The sequence below is a fragment of the Triturus cristatus genome, chromosome 3_2 (genome assembly GCF_964204655.1).
Source record: "Triturus cristatus chromosome 3_2, aTriCri1.1, whole genome shotgun sequence".
In the NCBI taxonomy this organism is placed as follows: domain Eukaryota; kingdom Metazoa; phylum Chordata; class Amphibia; order Caudata; family Salamandridae; genus Triturus; species Triturus cristatus.
The window spans coordinates 561,909,064-561,927,393 of record NC_140584.1 but is presented as its reverse complement, the minus strand read 5'-3'; the positions used below and the strand labels follow the sequence as shown (position 1 = coordinate 561,927,393).

General features: G+C 48.1%; 1 protein-coding gene across 1 annotated transcript in view; it reads right to left on the bottom strand.

Moving 5' to 3' along the window:
- Positions 1-18,330, bottom strand: part of VPS13C (vacuolar protein sorting 13 homolog C) — a 2,873,871-nt gene that overhangs the window by 208,515 nt on the left and 2,647,026 nt on the right. The window contains exon 79 of the mRNA XM_085648297.1: positions 8,375-8,489. Coding sequence (XP_085504423.1) covers positions 8,375-8,489 — 115 coding nt within the window. The remainder of the gene's footprint in view (positions 1-8,374; positions 8,490-18,330) is intronic.

The window sequence follows — 18,330 nt, the reverse complement described above, 5'->3', positions numbered from 1 at the left end:
AGGCAGATGTATCCATCAGAAATAACTATTGGTGCTGTGTCCACCATCGGCAACATCGGTATCTGCATCAATACTTGAGCCGGTGGCATCAGTCGCGACGCACTGAACATGGAATCATGGGTGGCACCAAAGCTGGAGTCGATGCCACAGATTCCAGGTAAGGGGTCGACCTCCTTGAGAGATTGAGGGGCACAGTCGGCATTAAGGAAGAATCCGCCTATGGTAACCCAACTGGAAGCTCCCTTGGTGCCCAGAAAGGCTCTAGAAGAATCTGAAGCGGCACCAACAATCTCCTCCATGGCTACCTTTAATTTTTGTAGTTGCATTGGTGTCACTGTCTGTTCAGGACAGAGCGGAAGCAGGACAAACATCGGAATCAGCACTGCATAGGTAGGGGGGCAGCTCTGTGGTCTAGAAGTGTCTGCAGCGCTGAGCAACTTAATGTGGTGGGAGTGGAGGGGATTGTTAAATATTTTTTGTGTGCCTTTTAGGAAATGCCTGAGCCTCACGATCTTGATGATGACTTATCACAGGAGTGGCCTTGGGAGCATGGTTACAATCTTGGCTCAACCAGGATCGCCTCATACCTGGCTTTGACCGTGATTGGATTGGGGAAGTTCGGTGACATTGAGCTTGACCTCGCAGTTGCAGATGGTCTTTTTATTCATCTTGGAGTAATACAGACACAATGCCAAGTCGTGTTTCGAGGCAAGGAATCACAGGTAGGCGACATGCGTGTCCGTCCATTGACATCTGTCAGTTGCAGTCACAACACGGCTTAAAACCTGTAGTCTTAGGAGGTGACATTGTCTGCACACAATAGAATTGTAGTAAAAATCTTTGTCTGCTATGACAAATCTGTTACTGGGGGTGAATGTTTTATTAGTTCAGCATTCCATCCATCATCTGTTCTTTTAGTATTTATCACCCTAAGTGGAAAGGGTATGCCCAGACGTAGGTCCAGCGCATGCTATGCCACCGGATTCCAGCTAACCAGACTGATGACTGGTGATATCTAGAAACAGATCCCAGGATGCTTGTTTCTGGTCCACGGACGAACTGGCATGACAGTTCTGTCTCAAATGCTCCCATGGGGAGCAGGGTCAAAATTGATCTGCATACAGCTGGGTCCAAACTGGAATGGTGTGGCGAGTAATAAACCTATAGATTTAACACAGATCAGTGACTGAGGGTGAACCTTTGAATAGTTTGGCATTCGGTCCATCATCTGTTCTTTTTGCATTTGTCACCTTATGTGGGAAAGCTTTGCCCAGATGTGGGCCCCATTCTCGCTATGGCACAGGATTCGAGCTAGCCTGGATGATGAGGGGTGATACCCCTAAACTGGTCGCAGGATGCTTGTTTCTGGTCCAAGGAGCACCTGGCCTGGCATTTCAGGCTTGACTGCTCCCAAGGGGAGCAAGATCAAGACTGATCTGTATATGGCTGGGTCCAACCTGAAATGGTGTGGCGAACAAAAAAACACCAATGGATTTAACCCAGATTTGTGACTGGGGGTGAATGTTTGATTAGCTCAGCTTTCTGTCCATTATTTGGCCTTTTAGTACTTATCGCCCTAAGTGAGAAGGGTATGTCTAGACGTAGGTCCTGAGCTCACTATACTACCATATTCTAGCTAACCTAGCTGATGAGGGGTGTTATCCTGAAATCAGTCCCAGGATGCTCGTTTCTGGTCCATGGACGAGCTGGCCTGGCAGTTCCAGCTGGGCAGCTCCCATGGGGTGCAGGGTCAAGACTGATTTGCATATGGCTGGCTCCAAACTGGAATGGAGTGGCAAACAAAAAAAACAATGGATTTAACCCAGACCTGTGACTGGGGGTGAATGTTTGATTAGTTCATCATTCCGTTCATCAGCTGCCTTTTTTACATTGGTCGCCTTAAGTGGGAAGGGTATGCCCAAACGTAGGTCACATGCTCGCTATGCCATAGGATTCTAGCTAACCTAGCTGATGAGGGGTGATATCCTGAAACCGGTCCCAGGATGCTTGTTTCTGGTCCATGGATGAGCTGGCCTGGCAGTACCAACTGGACAGCTCCCATTGGGGGGCCGGGTCAAGAGTCATTTGCATATGGCTGGGTCCAAAATGGAATGGTGTGTTTAACAAAAAAGCGATGGATTCAACCAAACCCTGTGACTGGGGGTGAATATCCGCTTAGTTCAGCATTCCGTTCATCAGCTGCCTTTTTTACATTTGTCGCCTTAAGTGGGAAAGGTATGCCCAACGGTAAGTCACATGCTCGCTATGCCATAGGATTCAAGCTAGCCTGGCTGATGAGGGGTGATACCCCAAAACCGGTTGCAGGATCTTTGTCTCTGTTCCCATGGGGAGCAGGGTCAAGACTGATTTGCATATGGCTGGGTCCGAACTGGAATGGCGTTGTGAGCAAAAAAACCTATGGATTTAACCCAGACCTGTGACTGGTAGTGAATGTTTGATTAGTTCAGCATTCAGTCCATTATCTGTTCTTTTAGTATTTATCGCTCTATGTGGAAAGGTTATGCCCGACGTGGGACCCGGGCATGCTATGCCACCGGATTCCAGCTAACCTCACTAATGAGGGGTGATACCCAGAAACCGGTCCCAGCATGCTTGCTTCTGGTCCATGGACAAGCTGGCATGACGGTTCCGACAGGACAGCACTCATAGGATGCAGGGTCAAGACTGATTTGCATATGGCTGGATCCAAACTGGAATCGAGTGGAGAACAAAAAAGCAATGGATTCAACCCAGAGCTGTTACTGGGAGCGAATTTTTGATTAGTTCAGCATTCTGTTCATCATCTGCCTTTTTTGCATTTGTCGCCTTAAGTGGGATGGGTATGCCGAGACGTAGGGCACATGCTCGCTATGCCACATGATTCAAGCTAGCCTGGCTGATGTGGAGTGATACCCCGAAACCCATCGCAGGATCCTTGTCTCTGGTCCAGGGAGGTCCTGGCCTGGTAGGTCAGGTCGGGCTGGACTGCTCCCCTGGGGAGCAGGGTCAAGACTGATTTGCATTGGCTGGGTCCAAACTGGAATGCCATGGCGAGCAAAAATACGATGGATTTAACTCTGTGACTCTTTGATTAGTTCAGCATTCCGTCCATCATCTATTTTTTTTGCATTTGTAGCCTCAAGAGGGAAAGGAATGGCCATATATTGGTTGCATGCTCGCTATGACACTGGATTCAGGATAACCAGGCTGATGAGGGGTAATACCCCAAAACAGGTCCCAGGATGCGTGTCTCTGGTGCAGGGAGGACCTGGCCTGGCAGTTCGGACTGGACTGTTCACATTGGCAGCAGGTTCAAAACTGATTTGCATATGACTGGGTCCAAACTGGAATGGCGTGGCGAGTGAAAAAACAATGGATTTAACCCAGATTTGTGATTGGGGGTAAATGTTTGATTAGTTCAGCATTTTGTCCATCATCTGTTCTTTTTGTATTTGTAGCCTTAAGAGGGAAGGGTATGCCCAGATGTTGGTCGCGTGCTTGCTATAACACTGGATTCAAACTAGCCTGGGTGATACACTGGGTGTTCCCAGGATGCTTGATTCTGGTCAAGGGAGAACCAGGCCTTGCAGTTCGTGCTGGACTGTTCCCATGGGGAGAAGGGTCAGAATGATCTGCACATGGCTGGGTCCAAAATGGAATGGAATGGCGTGATGAGCAAAAATACAATGAATTTTACCCAGATCTGTGACCAGGGGTGAATGTTTGATTAGTTTAGCATTCCGCCCATCATCTGCTATTTTTGCTCTTTTAGAATGGTGTGACACCTGTTGCAATGTCGGGGGTGAGGTGGGCTTGGGCCAGGTCTCAATAAGGAAGAGTCGTTCCGGGGACAGGTCGTGCAGAAGGTCCCAGATTTTGATGCAGTGTTGGGTGAAAGAGCTAGTGTTCAGGAAGGCACAAGTCAGAGTGGGGTGCAGGTTGTGAGTGGCTGTGTAGAAAGGTTCAGGTGTGCAACTGTTTTGTCTTGTCTGTGTTGTGAGGTGGGCATGTGAGATTGTTCAGAAGACAGTAATGAGGAGTACAGTGTTGGGGCGCAGGATACACATTCGAGCACATCTTCAGTGCTGGCCAGGACATCCAGGCAACAGCATGGGGAGAGGCGTCCGGGATCAGGGTATGAAGAAGCATGGTTGGGTTGGAGGAAATTGGCATGGGGTCTTGGCGCGGAGCACAGGCAGAACGCAGACAGGGGCAGATGGATTTGACTTTGGTGTGCCAGCAGCTCCTCCAACCTGCTGCCAGCATTAAGGAGGTCTGAGTGAGGAGGAGATTCTGGGATGGTGTTTAGTGTTGGGCAGCGCAGGGGCATGTGTCGGGAGAACGTGGGAAGCAGTGGTGGGAGACTCAGGTGAGACAAGGTACAGCGGGTCCCAAAGGTGGGAAGAAAAGGCTATGGAGCCTGAAAATAAACAAAAAGGAGCAAGAGAGGTTGATGATTCAGAAAGAGAAAAAAAGCACAAAAAGGGGGTTCTGAATAAAAGAGTAGAAACTGAGGCACAAAAAAGGGAAAAGATAGTCAAAAAGCAGACGAAGGTTTCAAAAGAGAAGTTATTGTGACAAAGTTTAATATGGGCTTAAGGATATTTTCCAGACTGATTCTTTTTTGTTATATCTCTTGACACGATAATATGTTTTTACTATAGAACTCTTGTTATTATGCCTGGAGTGACATTTTATGGAAAAGCAAAACCCATTTTATAGCCCGTCGCAAACATTCTCTGTTACTATCGCTGCTCCCCGTACGCAGGCTTAAAATATACTTTATTTTAGATTAGAAAGTGACCCTCTTCTTTCGATGAAAGCTCACTGATATATATCTCAGACACAATTATGTCTGACAAGCTGTTAAATTCTGCACAGGTTCCCCAAGAAAAAAAGTCTACAGTTTCAAATGCTGTTAGGATTCTAGAGCCATACATAAATGATTGGGATTTCTTAAAACATTTCCAAAGCAAATCAAAGGACACATCATGGAAATGGTCAATGATTTCTGATTCATTTACCCAAAGTTCCAAAAAGCACAGAAAGGCAGCATACTCTTTTATGAAATTAACTTAGCCCTGACTGGTAGGATTGACACTAGATAGGGGTTCCCTTCCCAAACATTCTGTGTATTAGAACAAGACAAGACTTGTATAGACTTTCCATTTGTTTGTAGCCTACACAGCAGGGACCCCACGCACCACCACGTTCTATGGGAAATTCAGAATATGCTCTATTGTATTCAATAACATATGTAACTATATACATATATTTATATGTAGGAGGCTTGCTTAGTACATGGTGCACACTTATTTAAGTGATGCACCTTGCACTGATCCAGGCAACATTTATGGTGACTTTAGTGGCCTTTGATAACCATATAAAGCTCTCAAAGTTGTAGCTGTGAGAGCAGCCTTCAGGCTTCTCTTGAAGTTGTGTAAATCTGCTTGTTTTACCAACTTTATTCAATAGTGTAAGTTAAATGAAAAAGAACCACACAGCGGCTTTATAAAAGTAAGTATTTATTACACAAAACAATCATTAGCACATTGGCATATCTCCTATCTGGAGATTTCAACATAATACACAAGAATACTTTGTAATAATTAGGAGCTGGGGAAACAAGGAACCATCCAAGGTAAGTACCCAGGAACCCCAAGGAGGCTGTATGTGAGTGGCTTTATGGGTGGGTGTGTAGGTGTGTAAATGGGTATGTAAGTGAGTTTGTGAGTGGCTGAATGTGTGTGAATGTGTGTGTGAGTGGTTTTGTGGGGTGTGTTAGTGGTTGCAGGAGTGGGTCTGAGTGGTTTTGTGGATCTGTGAGTGGGTGTGTGAGTGGCAGTATGGGTATGTGAGTGGTTGTGTGAGTGAGAGAGTGAGTAGATGCTTGGGTCTGTGAGTGGGTGTTTTTTAAAATTGGGATCTGGATCTTCAGATCCACCTGAATCCGCTCAAAATCCATGAGGATCCTCGCATGTTCAAAAGAAAAATGCTTTTGAACAAGTTCTTGCCCATGAGGGGTCTCTCACAGACTCCTCCATCAGTCCCATGGGGTCAGGGTACCTCTACCCTAACCATTTCTATCACTTTTACATTTTATTTTCCCCCCTGGTAGCCGTGTTCCGATGAACAAAACAACAGCCGTAAATTTCCTCCCAGGTTGCGGCAAGTCAATCACCACATTGCTGCTGGCACGTGGATCCGTGGCGGATCCAAGTCTCTAGATATATATAAATCTTTTTACTTTAATAACTCCCAAACTAGTGAACAGGTTACACCATATTACAAAAAGCACTCTTTCTGGACCAAGTTCTAGCTTTCTGCTAAATTTTGTGTAATTCCATTCGAGGATTCAGGCTGTTTGTCGTGTCTAAAATCCCTAAGGAAAATCGCATGAGGAAAATGTGCTTTAGGAACCACCCTTTTTCTCAGCCCCCACTTGACAGATCATCCCGAAACTTTCCATACAGCAGCGGAAGTGACTAGAAAACTAGTTTTGAAAATTTCATGAAGATATGTCAAACAGTGCCAATGTTTTTACCAAAACAAAAAATGCTTTTCCCATGGAAACTAGGTCCTAAATATAACTACCTACTGGAGCCTGTCAGTAGGTAATACATATGTATATGTCATTGACATCTTAAGTGTGTGATCAAGGCAGTAGTGACTGCTGAAATGCGTTATGCCATAAAATATGATCAAACCAATAAACCTGTTTTTTCACATAAGCGGGAGGTGGAAGGATATATATGTATATGTGTGTATTTTGGCAGTGAAGCAGAACTAGACTCAGAGTGTGCTTTTTTAAATTAGTGTAAATCCATTCAATAGTTTTTGAGATACTAATGCTTGAAAACTGTGTCGCATAGACGTTATAGAGTTAACATGTAGAGATGTCTCTGCCACTCAAACTCGTGAGCTAGAAACTTGCAAGTTCTGCCAATCACAGTGTAATGTTTAAAAAACGTGAATGACTGAATAGCTTCCATTATAATTTCCATCATCCTGAAGCTCGCAAATTTGCACAAACCTACAAGTTTCGCAGTGTGAAAAAAATCCATCATACAGCAAGGGGGTGGCTTAATGACAATTTGTAGGCCACAAAATGGAGTAAACAAGTCACCAGAGGAGTGAAAATAATTAACAAAATACCACGAAGAATGAAAACAGTCAGTGCTTAATTTGTAAAAATAACATTTTCTAGGGCGCTCATTACTAGGCTACTATCGCTTGCACCACCCATTGCCCCTGTCAGCACTCCCAATGACAGTACCTAACCAACTACTAACCATCACACTTGTACAAGTGTGGCAATAAAGACTATTCCACGCTATAAGAATGGCTTGGGTGGCAGGTATTAATCATTTTTAAAGTATATTGAATTAACAAACAACTGTTGTGCTTTTTTAGACATACAGCACTACCATGCGGGAGACTGTCATATGTGTTGGTGTTGACAGTTAAGTGCCAGTGCCGAGCACGGAAACCACCGGCTCAAATTATGCATTGAAATTAGTGGATAGTAACTTGACAAATAAGCAAAAATTCACAAGCAATTAGCCACCATTTTGTCATCAGAAATGGGCATTATTTTAACAGACTTATGAATTTGCATGTTTCAATACACTAAATTAAATACTATAATAAAACACCACTGAAAAAAAATGACTGGAGGACAGACAACGGCCATGTACGGTCAAAGGCAGTATGCAGTTGAGGTGGACGCATGTGTGAGTTCGTTGTAGGGCCTGCAGTCAATTCCTGCTTCACAGGACCAAAGGCCATGTGAAACGGGGGTTCGATGACTACAATAGTTTGGGTGCAGCCGTGCAAGCAAAAGATTGGATACAGTACATTTAAAAAAAATAATAAATGAAATAACAAAAGGTAAAGATTCGGTAGTATTCAGTGAACAAAACAAAATCTAATTGAAATTTGCTGTAACGGTATGAAATGCGTACCATGCACCATAACGGACTCCCAGTCATGGTTTTGCTCTGGGCAGACAAGTGTTTTTCATGTGCGTTCAACAAAGGAGTGTACTGTTCTAGGCGGGGGCGTCAGTTATGGTGTACAGTGTTGTGGTGTCTGTGCATCATTGTGCTTCAAATGTGAAATTTCTGTGTTTTTTTTGTTTCCTGATCCATATATACTCTAACTTTTGTTTTTCAGTAAAAATAAATAAATATATATACACATATATACATATACACACACACATACACACTAGATGAGACAGAGGGGTTTGACACTAGCACGCAGCTGGCTACATTTAAAACATAATTTTAATAATTTTCACAACTATTAACAACTGCCTAGTCTCGTAGTTTGTCAATAATGTAATGGTTACAAAAATAAGTTGCAATATTACCTCAAATAGATCATAGCCTTCAGCTTCACTCTGGTCATATGGGCGGATGATTCCATCCTCATGGATAAAGCGTGGAGCACGGAGTTTAACCACATCTTCTGTTGATTCTGCTACCCTGTTAATTGATAAGCATTAACTTTTCAGAACCTCTTCATGCTTCTTGATTTAGAGATATAAACAAGCAAATTCTAGCAGAGGAGGATGGCATCTGCTGAGGATGGGGAGGCGGGTAAAGAAAAGAAAGAGAAAAAAGAAAAGCAATTACCGGATCCTGACGTCCTCCTCACCCCGACTTCATCTGCTGCAACTGCAATACATGCCCCAGCAAACTCCCTCGACTAATCCAGGCCTGCTCACGTGCTGTTAAACAGAATGTGAGCAGTGCCCTAATTGGTGGGAGCAGCGTCTCTCAGCGCTCCCGAGGGCCCTGGATGCCTGCACTTGCTTTCAACCTACATATCTTAAGACAGCTGGATTGAGAAGTTTAAAGTGCACATGTGTGGCTGGCTGTCTCAAGATGGCCGGCCAAAGACACATGAATACTTTAAACAAGTGCAAAGGCAGCCTTCTGCCCACCACTCCTCCTGCTCACTCGGCAGGCCCTGCCCCATCCTGACGCTACGTTCAGGAAGGGATGATAAAAAATAAAATGGAAATCAATTGCCATTTTATTTTTTATCTCTGGTGCTTTGCGGGGCACGAAAGGGGGAAATGCTCTAATGGAGGAGTCGCCCTGGAATTCTAGAAAAAGGACTACTGTACAACAATTGGAACTGAAATTTAAAAAAAAACAACTACCTGGCTTAGCGCTTGTCATAATTGTCTTGCTGCAAGCATTAAACCTGAATATTCCTTAGGAAACACATTGAGCCCTATAAGTTTGCTTGCCTTGACAGAAAATGAAAGGATTCACAACATTCAGCTACTTAGCAACAAAAAATCTTCTTTTGGGTCCTGATGAAGCAAGGGTGCCTACTTTTGCTTTTTCCTACAGGAGTGCATTGGCACACTTTGGGGTTACTCGGGCAGAACAAATGGTGTAGGACTGACAAGAAGGGTCTTCATGCTACTGGGAAACTTCTTTCACTAGGCATCAGCCCACAATGTGGAGTATTCACCTACAACCAAGTGAGGTGTGGCGGAGGATGATCTGCACACTGTGGAGAGGATATCTTCATTACCGGGAGGGGGAGGTGTATCTTCTATACTGATTTGGTGCCAACAAGTTTTAAATTTGGTCATCATTTTTTTTTTCAGGTATTATGCATATTGCTTCTAAGAACGGATTGTTCCTGCTCAGTAGTGAAATTAATATAATTAATACGTTTTTTTTTTTTTTTTTTTTTTTTTCCAAGTCAATAAAGCTTTATTTCGACATGTGGTGTCATAAAAGCACAAAGTACATACAGACAATTGGAAATACATTTTAAAAACATGTCGTAAGAAAATCCAGTTGGATGCTATACAATAAATATCTAAGAACTAATTAAATTTTACAGCTTTGGAAGTTAAAAAGGGTAAAAAGGTTAGTTTAAATTAATAGATCGCTGTCTCAATAACCATGCCCAGCCTAGAAATTTGGCCACCCCACAGACTATAGTAGTGTTGGAAGAGGTCTTAAGGATTCTCATTGCTTCAGAGTGAACCCTTGTTCCTAGTAATAAACAAACAGGCCTAAGCCATTTCATTCTAGGTAGTAAATACGCTGGGCAGGCAAAGAAAAGATGGGAAGTATTTTCCAAAGTGCCGGTACAGAAGGGGCAATCAGGAAGGGTCTTGTGGGGGGAATTCCACCTGCTAGTACGGTCATGTAGTGGAAGTGTCCCGAATCTAAACTGAATAAAAAGAGATCTATCCTTGGGCTTGGTGATAAAATCAAGATAAGGTTCAAAGAGAGGTGTGAGTTTATGTTGATAAAAAGCCTCTGTCAGCCTTCCAATATTAGGGTCCCTTAATTCCGAGGCATCCACCCTCTAATTAATACCCAACTTCGCATAGCTCAGAGGTGAAATCCAGAAACTGCAGTGCAAAATTCAATGTGTCTTACAATCATCCAGTGGCACACAAAAAAAGCAACATGTGGCCCAACATTAATGTTCTATTGAAATTTACAGGTTCTTATAGAGTTCAGCAACACCACTTCCACTACCAACACCATTACCACCACTACCTTTACCACTACACCAGACATTACCACCATCACATTAGCACTTTTACCACCAAGTCCAATATCATACGTCTGGCACAACCATCAACATACCACAGATCATCTGCAAACAGACCGAATGTCAGAAATACACACAACCAACACCATACAAAACTACACCCTTCATTATGTCAATACAACCAGAATCATACTTTACTACTATCAGTTGGTGACACAACCAACCATACTACATCATAACTCACCATATACACCACCATGTTATAACACACATACAATTAATATAACAAACCCACCATCATACATCTGCAAAACCAACAGCACAAGTTACTACTTGTGTAACGATATATCTGTAAGAGACATTAGTTAGTGATAGATACCTTACCTTAGAATAATTCCCAGACGTCAGACTGGATCCGGAAAGTTTTGCGAGCAGTACCCCTGCACGTCAGTAGGTGGCGTTGTGCGGCTCAGCGTCAGTCACTGGCATCGTAAGCGCCGAGATGACGTTCTGACTTTCCGTGCCAGGAACACAGAGCCATGCAAGAAACTGACCACTGGTGCCATGAAACTAGGGCCCTGAAAAGGGGATGACCTTAACCTTAGAAATCAGTTCGCAGAACGGGGAGGATGGGTGGAGCGGTAAGGAATCTATCACTAACTAACGTCTCTTACAGATAAATCGTTACACAAGTAGTAACTTGTGCATCTGAAAGAGACACCTTAGTGATAGATTCCTTACCTTTAATAAATACCCCAGCAATATCAACCCTGCATGGAGGTGGAGGCTGGACAGGTTTGGGTGGAGGACCGGCCCCTGCTGCTGCGACAGAAGATCCTCCCGAAGAGGCAGTCGGATCAGAAGATCTATCACCATGCTGAGGAGCTTGGGATACCAGTATCTTCGTGCCCAATCCGGAGCCACAAGGATGACTTGGGCCCGGTCGCGCCGAATCTTCTTCAGCACTCTGGGCAGAAGTGGTATAGATGGAAAGGCGTACAACAGACCGCAACTCCACTCGTGATGAAAAGCGTCGCCGAGTGAGTGCCGTATTGGAAATTCCAAAGCGCAAAACTGATGACATTGCGCGTTCTCTTCGGTGGCGAATAGATCTAAACAAGGCTCTCCCCACTACTGAAAGAGACCTTGCGCCACGTCCGAGTTCAGACGCCACTCGTGATCCATCAGGCACCGGCGGCTGAGTTCGTCCGCCCTGGCGTTCAGAGAACCTGCCAGATGTTGAACCACCAAGGTAATGCCTTGATGTTCCAGCCATGTCCAGAAGCGCAGAGCTTCCTGACATAGGGTTCAGGACCCCGCCCTGCCCTGTTTGTTGCAATACCACATGGCGGTGGTGTTGTCCGTGAACACCTGCACCACACTTCCCCGAACAGAGGTAAGAAATGCTTTCAGTGCAAGTCGGATCGCCCGAAGCTCCAAAAGATTGATATGGAGCTGGGACTCCGCTGGAGACCAGAGTCCTCTGATCTCCGCCTCTCCCAAATGGCCTCCCCATCCCAGGAGGGACGCATCCGTCACCACTGTGTGCTCCGGTGGGGAAGGGAGAGGGATCTGCCACGGACCCAATCGTGATTCGTGAGCCACCACCGCATTTATCGAGCAGTGCCCTCCGAGATCTGGACATGATCGTACAGGTTGCCCTGATGCTGCGCCCACTGGAACTTCAGGACCCACCGCAGAGCCCGCATATGCCATCTGGCATGTTGCACTAGCAGGATGCAGGAGGCCATCAGGCCCAGGAGCCGGGGGGTCATCCTGACTGAAACCCGGGACAGAGGCTGAAAGATCGGAATCATAGCCTGAATATCCCGGACTCGCTGCTCGGGAGGGTAAACCCGAAACAGCATCAAACCCAGAACCGATCAGATGAAGGGGAGCTTCTGAGAGGGACTCAGGTGCGTATTCGGCACGTTGATGGAGAACCCCAGCAAATCCATAGTCTGAAGGTGGTTGACAACTGCCTGGGGTGAGCCAGCCTTCAACAACCAGTCGTTGAGGTAAGGGAAGACTGACACCCCCTGTAGGAGAGTAGGATCTGCTTCACATGGGTACCCCCACTTTTTGCTTGTGTTTCACTGTTTTTCGACCTTAGTCTGGCTGTGGCCCTGCTAATCAGGACGACAGCCTAGCTGCTTCCTCTCTAAAATGGTTTGCATGTACATTAGGTACATATCTAATTGGATTCTGGAGTGCCTTATAAGCCCCTGGTATGTGGTATACTATGTACCTAGGGCATAGGTACCTCAGAGGCCTACCAGGGGCTGAAGCATGTATTATGCCACCCCTGGGAAGCACTCCAAAATGGCACCACATGTCTGCTACTGCAGCCTGGGTAAGGGTGTGCTTGCACCCCTTACAGTGGTATTGGCTACATATATCCACATATATATACAGATGCATATAAACCTATAAGCCACTCCTATGGCAGGCCTTGACAATCCTGAAGGCAGAGTGCTTGGTTTTATGTGAGAGGGTGCCCAAGCATGAGCTGAGCCCCTCTGCAGCATTCGGAAATACTTCCTTATGGCTGTTCTGTGATACAGCCATACCATATACTCTTAAGTGCATTATAACCTCGCGGTAAATGCTAACTTTGGAATGGCTGCATCAAAACAGGTCGTGTTTGGTGTCAAACGCTTTGGAATACTAACCCTTCCCCCTCCCCCCCCCCCGCCAGTTCTGGCGGCGGGGGTAGCATTCCACCCTTCTAGAGGGAGAGACATGTTCACACTGGTCAAACCCAGTAGGACTTTCCTGAGCCCTGGCATCACAAAATGGATGCCTCCGCCACAGACACAGGTCTGGCCTCCTGCTGCTGACCGTAACTCCGGCAGGGGAGGCCTGGACAATAGGTTTCCTGTCGAAAGGAGGTGTAATCACCTCCCCAGACAGGCAGATGTGTATTGGGGCTTGGCAGGAGCACTCCCTGGTGCTTTGAAGTCCTGCACTGGGGGCACACTTGGTGTCTCTGTGCATAGTCCAGTTCAAACCGGTTGCAGGGGCTACCTGCCCCTGCTCTGGCGCAAAACTGGACAAAGGAAATGGGTGTAAGCACCCCTCTTTCCAAGACCACCCATAGGTGGGGCCTTAGAGTTAGTCCATCCCCTAAACTCAGTATAAGTATAGGAATCCAGTCCCTAGGACTTTAGATTACCCTGGACGAAACTCTGCAACATATATCCTGGACCTTTGACTTTCTATCTCGACTAGAAGACGGAAGAAATCTCCCTTGGGGTCAAGGAGTGACTCCCCTGCTTGGCAGACACCAAAGAAGCAACTGACCGGTCTGCATCGCTGAAGCTCCTGCCGGACGCCGAAGTCTTTGCATCACCAGAGGTGGATTTCCAGACTTCCCCGAGGCTACCATGAGTCCACAGCTAAGCTGAGGACCGTGGCTATCGTGGGTGATGTGGAACCGTGACCCCTGGACACCGTGAACTTTTGCAGCAACACTATCTTCCTGGACCTCCTCGAAGTTGTGCTTTGGGCTCCGAGTAACCGCAGCCTTGAGCACCTCTTGCACCGAAGATTATTGGCCTCCACTGCACAAGTAACCCGTGGGCCAGCTTCAAGTGCGACCGCTCGAGGCTCCTTCGCGATCACTAGCCCGTTGGCCAGCAGGTCCCCACGAAGGCAACTCCTTTTCTACTTGGGCTTTCCTGGTTGCTCCAGACGTGCCCTGACTTACCCTCGCTGGGTGAGTCCCTCAGACCTTTCTGTTCTGCACCGTAGTCCTTTCTCTGAATTCCAGTGACTTGCCGTTGCCAAGGCTTGCTGGGTCCATTCTGGTCACCGACACCGCAGCACTCGACAGACTTCTTGGGACAGTTTGAATCCAGCTCGTGGACTTTGTCCACACCTCCTGGACCTCCTGGCTGAGGAGTCAAGACACCCATCAACTCACCTGAAGCACCCAACATCTGTGGGCATTGGTCCATCATGCCCTTGGTCACTGGCTAGTGACCCAGACTCTGTCCCCTCTGCTTTCGGGTTCCTTCCATCCTAGATCCAGGCTCGGGTCACTTCGGACACTTCTCCTCTTTACGTCAGCAGCAGTTCTTTGCAGGATTCCATTGAAATCGACGACGCGATCCGACACCAAAAGACACCTATGCACCCGGCTTCCCTGTGTGAGGTAACTCAAGTACACCGGTGCTTCCATGGGTGTTGGCCCTAGAACTTCTTAAGTCCAAAAGGGTTTGGTCCTGACTCGATTCTAAGTGTCCCTAATCTTTAAATTTCCAATCGCGACATTGTCCATAGAAGATAACAGGAACCCGCGGTTGTGTTTACACACTGCATACAGTCCCTGTGGGTCCCCTGTGTCACTACCTTGGGTGGTTCCTTGGGGTCCCAGTGATTCTATAGGCTTTAGGCCTTGTGTCTATCCCAGTCGTGGTTCTTATACCACTTTTTTGGTTTATGGTTTGGTACGCCCCTAGGGCCCAAACGTGTATTTGTGCTATTACTGATAATTGCTAACTTGTAAACAAAGTACTTCGAACTCCAGTCTCATAAAGAGACTAGAGGGGTGTGTTTTATCTTAAATACATATATTTTGAATATATACCCGTTGTGGTTGTCCTTTCATTTGATCATTCAAGAGATTATAGACTGGTAAAACAAGCTGCTTTACATTCCTTCAAGACTTAGCCTGAAGGCTGCTCTCCATAGCTACCACTAGGATAGCTTTCAATAAAGGTTCTCTTGAACCATTCACCATAAGGGGTTGTTTGGACTGATACAAGGTGCCCACTAGAACTAGTGGACAGCATATATCAGGCCACCTTCTCACACCCCCAACCTGCGCAGATGAGCTGTGACCACCGCCATCACCTTCGTGAACACTCGAGGGGCGCTGGTAAGGCCGAAGGGGAGCACGGCAAACTGAAAATGCTCCTGGCCTACCGTGACCCGCAGGTAACGCCGGTGGGCCGGCAGGACGGGGATGTGAAAATATGCGTCCTGCAAGTCCAACGCTACCATCCAGTCTCCAGGGTCGAGGGCAGCCAGGACCTGAGCCAGGGTCAGCATTTTGAACTTCTCCTTCCGGAGGAAGCGATTGACGTTCTGGAGGTCCAAGATGGGGAGCAGGCCCCCTTTGTGCTTTTGGGGACCAGAAAGTAGTGTTAATAACAACCACTCCCTACTTCCGGCCCAGGAACGCACTCGTAGTCCCCTTGGCCAAGAGGGTCGTGACTTCCTGCTGTAGAAGTACCAAGTGATCCCCCGACATGCGGTGGCACCGAGGTGGCATGGCTGGAGGGGAGGACTGAAAGGGCAGAGAGTAACCTCTGCGGATGATCTGCAACACCCACTTGTCCGATGTTATATCACGCCATTGGGGGAGGTGGTGGCGGATCCTGCCACCCACTGGTGTGAGGTGCTCCCCAAAGCTCGGATTAGGAAGGGTTGGAGGTAGAAGCAGCGGGGGCAGAGATGGACTGACCCCCACGCTGATTCCCAGACCCGCCACCGCGAAAACCGCATCGGCGCTGAGGGTGGGTCTGCACAGGCTTGCTGAAGGAACATGCCTGGGCGCCTCTGCCGTGGCCACAAAAGGAACGAATCCCAGGAGTGGCTGGGCTTTTTGCAGAAAGACCCAAGGACTTGGCCATGGCCCCTGAGTCCTTAAAACGCGCCATTGCACTGTCGGCCTTATCGCCAAACAGGCGAGTGCTATCAAAGGGCATGTCCATGAGCGAGCTCTGGACATCGGGCGAGAACCCAGTAGATCACAACCAGGTGTGGCGACGCAGCGCCACAATCATAGAAATCCAAAAAAAACAATTGATGGACAGAATGCAGAACAATGTCATACATTCACCCCAGTACAGAGATCTGGGCCTAAATCCATCAATTTTTTGCTCACCATGCCATGCCAGTTTGAACCCAGCCATATGCAAATCAGTCTTGACCCTGTGCCCCATCACCACCCCTTTTATACTGCTTTGTTCGCCATAAGTTGGCAGGTTATGCTCAGACGTGAGTCCCTTGCTCACTTTGCCACTGGATTCAAGCAAGCCTGGCTGAAGACGGCTGAAATGCCAGAAACCGGTCCTAGGAAGCTTGTTTCCGGTCCAGGGAAGGCATGGCTTGGCAGTACGGGCTGGACTGTTCCCATGATGCACAGGGTCAGACTGATTTGCATATGGCTATGTCTGAACTGGGGTGGCAGAGTGGGCTAAAGAACGGTGATGGATCAAACCCAGATCTGTTGACTGGGTGTGAGTGTTTGATTGGTTCTGATGCTCAGTCCATCACCACCCCTTTTATACAATCATAGAAATCGCCCTGCCCAATGAGTCAGTGGTGTCCAAACCACACCGAATGGCAAACTTAGCCGCAACCTTACCCTCAGCAACCGTCTGGGAAAGCACAGCATGGACCTCCTCAGGACACTGAGGCAACACCTGAGCAACCGTATCCCACACCGCGTGGGAATAGCGGCCCAATAAGCAGGCGGTGTTCACCGACCACAGCCCCAAGCTGGCTGAAGAGAACAACCGCTTACCAAACTGTTCCAGCTTCTTAGAGTCCTTATCCGGCGGAGCCGTGGTAAAGGCACTCTGCGACGTCGAGGCCTGGATGACCAGACTCTCAGGCGTGGGATGAGTGGTCAGAAACGCAGGGTCACCAGACGCCGGGCGGTGACGCCTAGCGACATTCAAATACCCAACAAGACGTCGGTGAGGGCGTCGTTGAACAGAAGCAGAAGCTCCGACGAAGTAGACGCCGTTTGGAGCATTTCAGTGAGGAGATTAGTTTTGAGGGCCACCGTAGAAAGATCAAGGTTGAGGACCTCAGCAGCCCGACAGAGCACCATCGTGTAGGAAGCGCCCTCCTCCTTAGTAGGCAGGGGAGAAGCAAACCCCGGGTCAGAAGAGACATCAAGGTCGCCGGCGTCCTCCAAGTCGTCCACCCAGTCCTCCTCGGAGTCACTCTGATGGGCCAGCGGGTCCTCGGATCCCTCCCAGTCATCCTCCACCTCTGTTGCAGGAGGAACAGACCACGGAGGCGGAGCCGGCAAAGGAACATACGGCGTCAGAAACGGCACCGTGTACGGTGCCAACCGGGGCCGAGCCAGCGCCGCCTCCCAATGCGGATCCCAGGCAGGAACTAAATGGTTCTGGAACCGGGGCAAGGGCAGAACAAATGGCACCCACGCCGGAGGCAGAGCCGAGGGCGGCGCTGGGGCCGGAGCTGGCAGCGTTGAACCTCATGGCGCCACGGCCGGAGCCAATGGCGCAGGATCCTGTGGCGCCGAAGCTGGATCGCCGGCGGCCAATCAGGATCTGGACACGGGACCACGGGGCCCTAAGGCGCACCGGCGGGAGCCCGAGGCCTAAAAAGGCGGTCCATGGTGGCAAGAAAGTCTTGCACCTGTTCGGGAGTCGCCGATGGACCCGGGTAAGGCGGGTTGGCCGCGGGACTCCCAGGCTCCAAGGGAGCCGCAGGGGCAGAACCCCTGTCCCCCTCGTCCGCATCCGAGGACCGGCGGGGGGACGTCGGAGAGCGAACACGCTTCTTCAACTTCTTTTTTTGTGATCGCTTACCGGAATCCGAGGGCGAAGACTTGGAGCCCGAGGAGCGACGACTGCAGCCCCGCGAGTGAGCCTGGGAATGGTCCCTGGATCTGAAACAGTGCTGGGACGAGTGCCGGACCTCCAGCAGCTTCCGGCGCCGCTCCCTCAAGGCCTTCTGGGCCATGCCCCGACAGTCCCAGCAGGACTGGGAGTCGTGGTCAGTCTCCAGGCTGTAGAGGCAAAC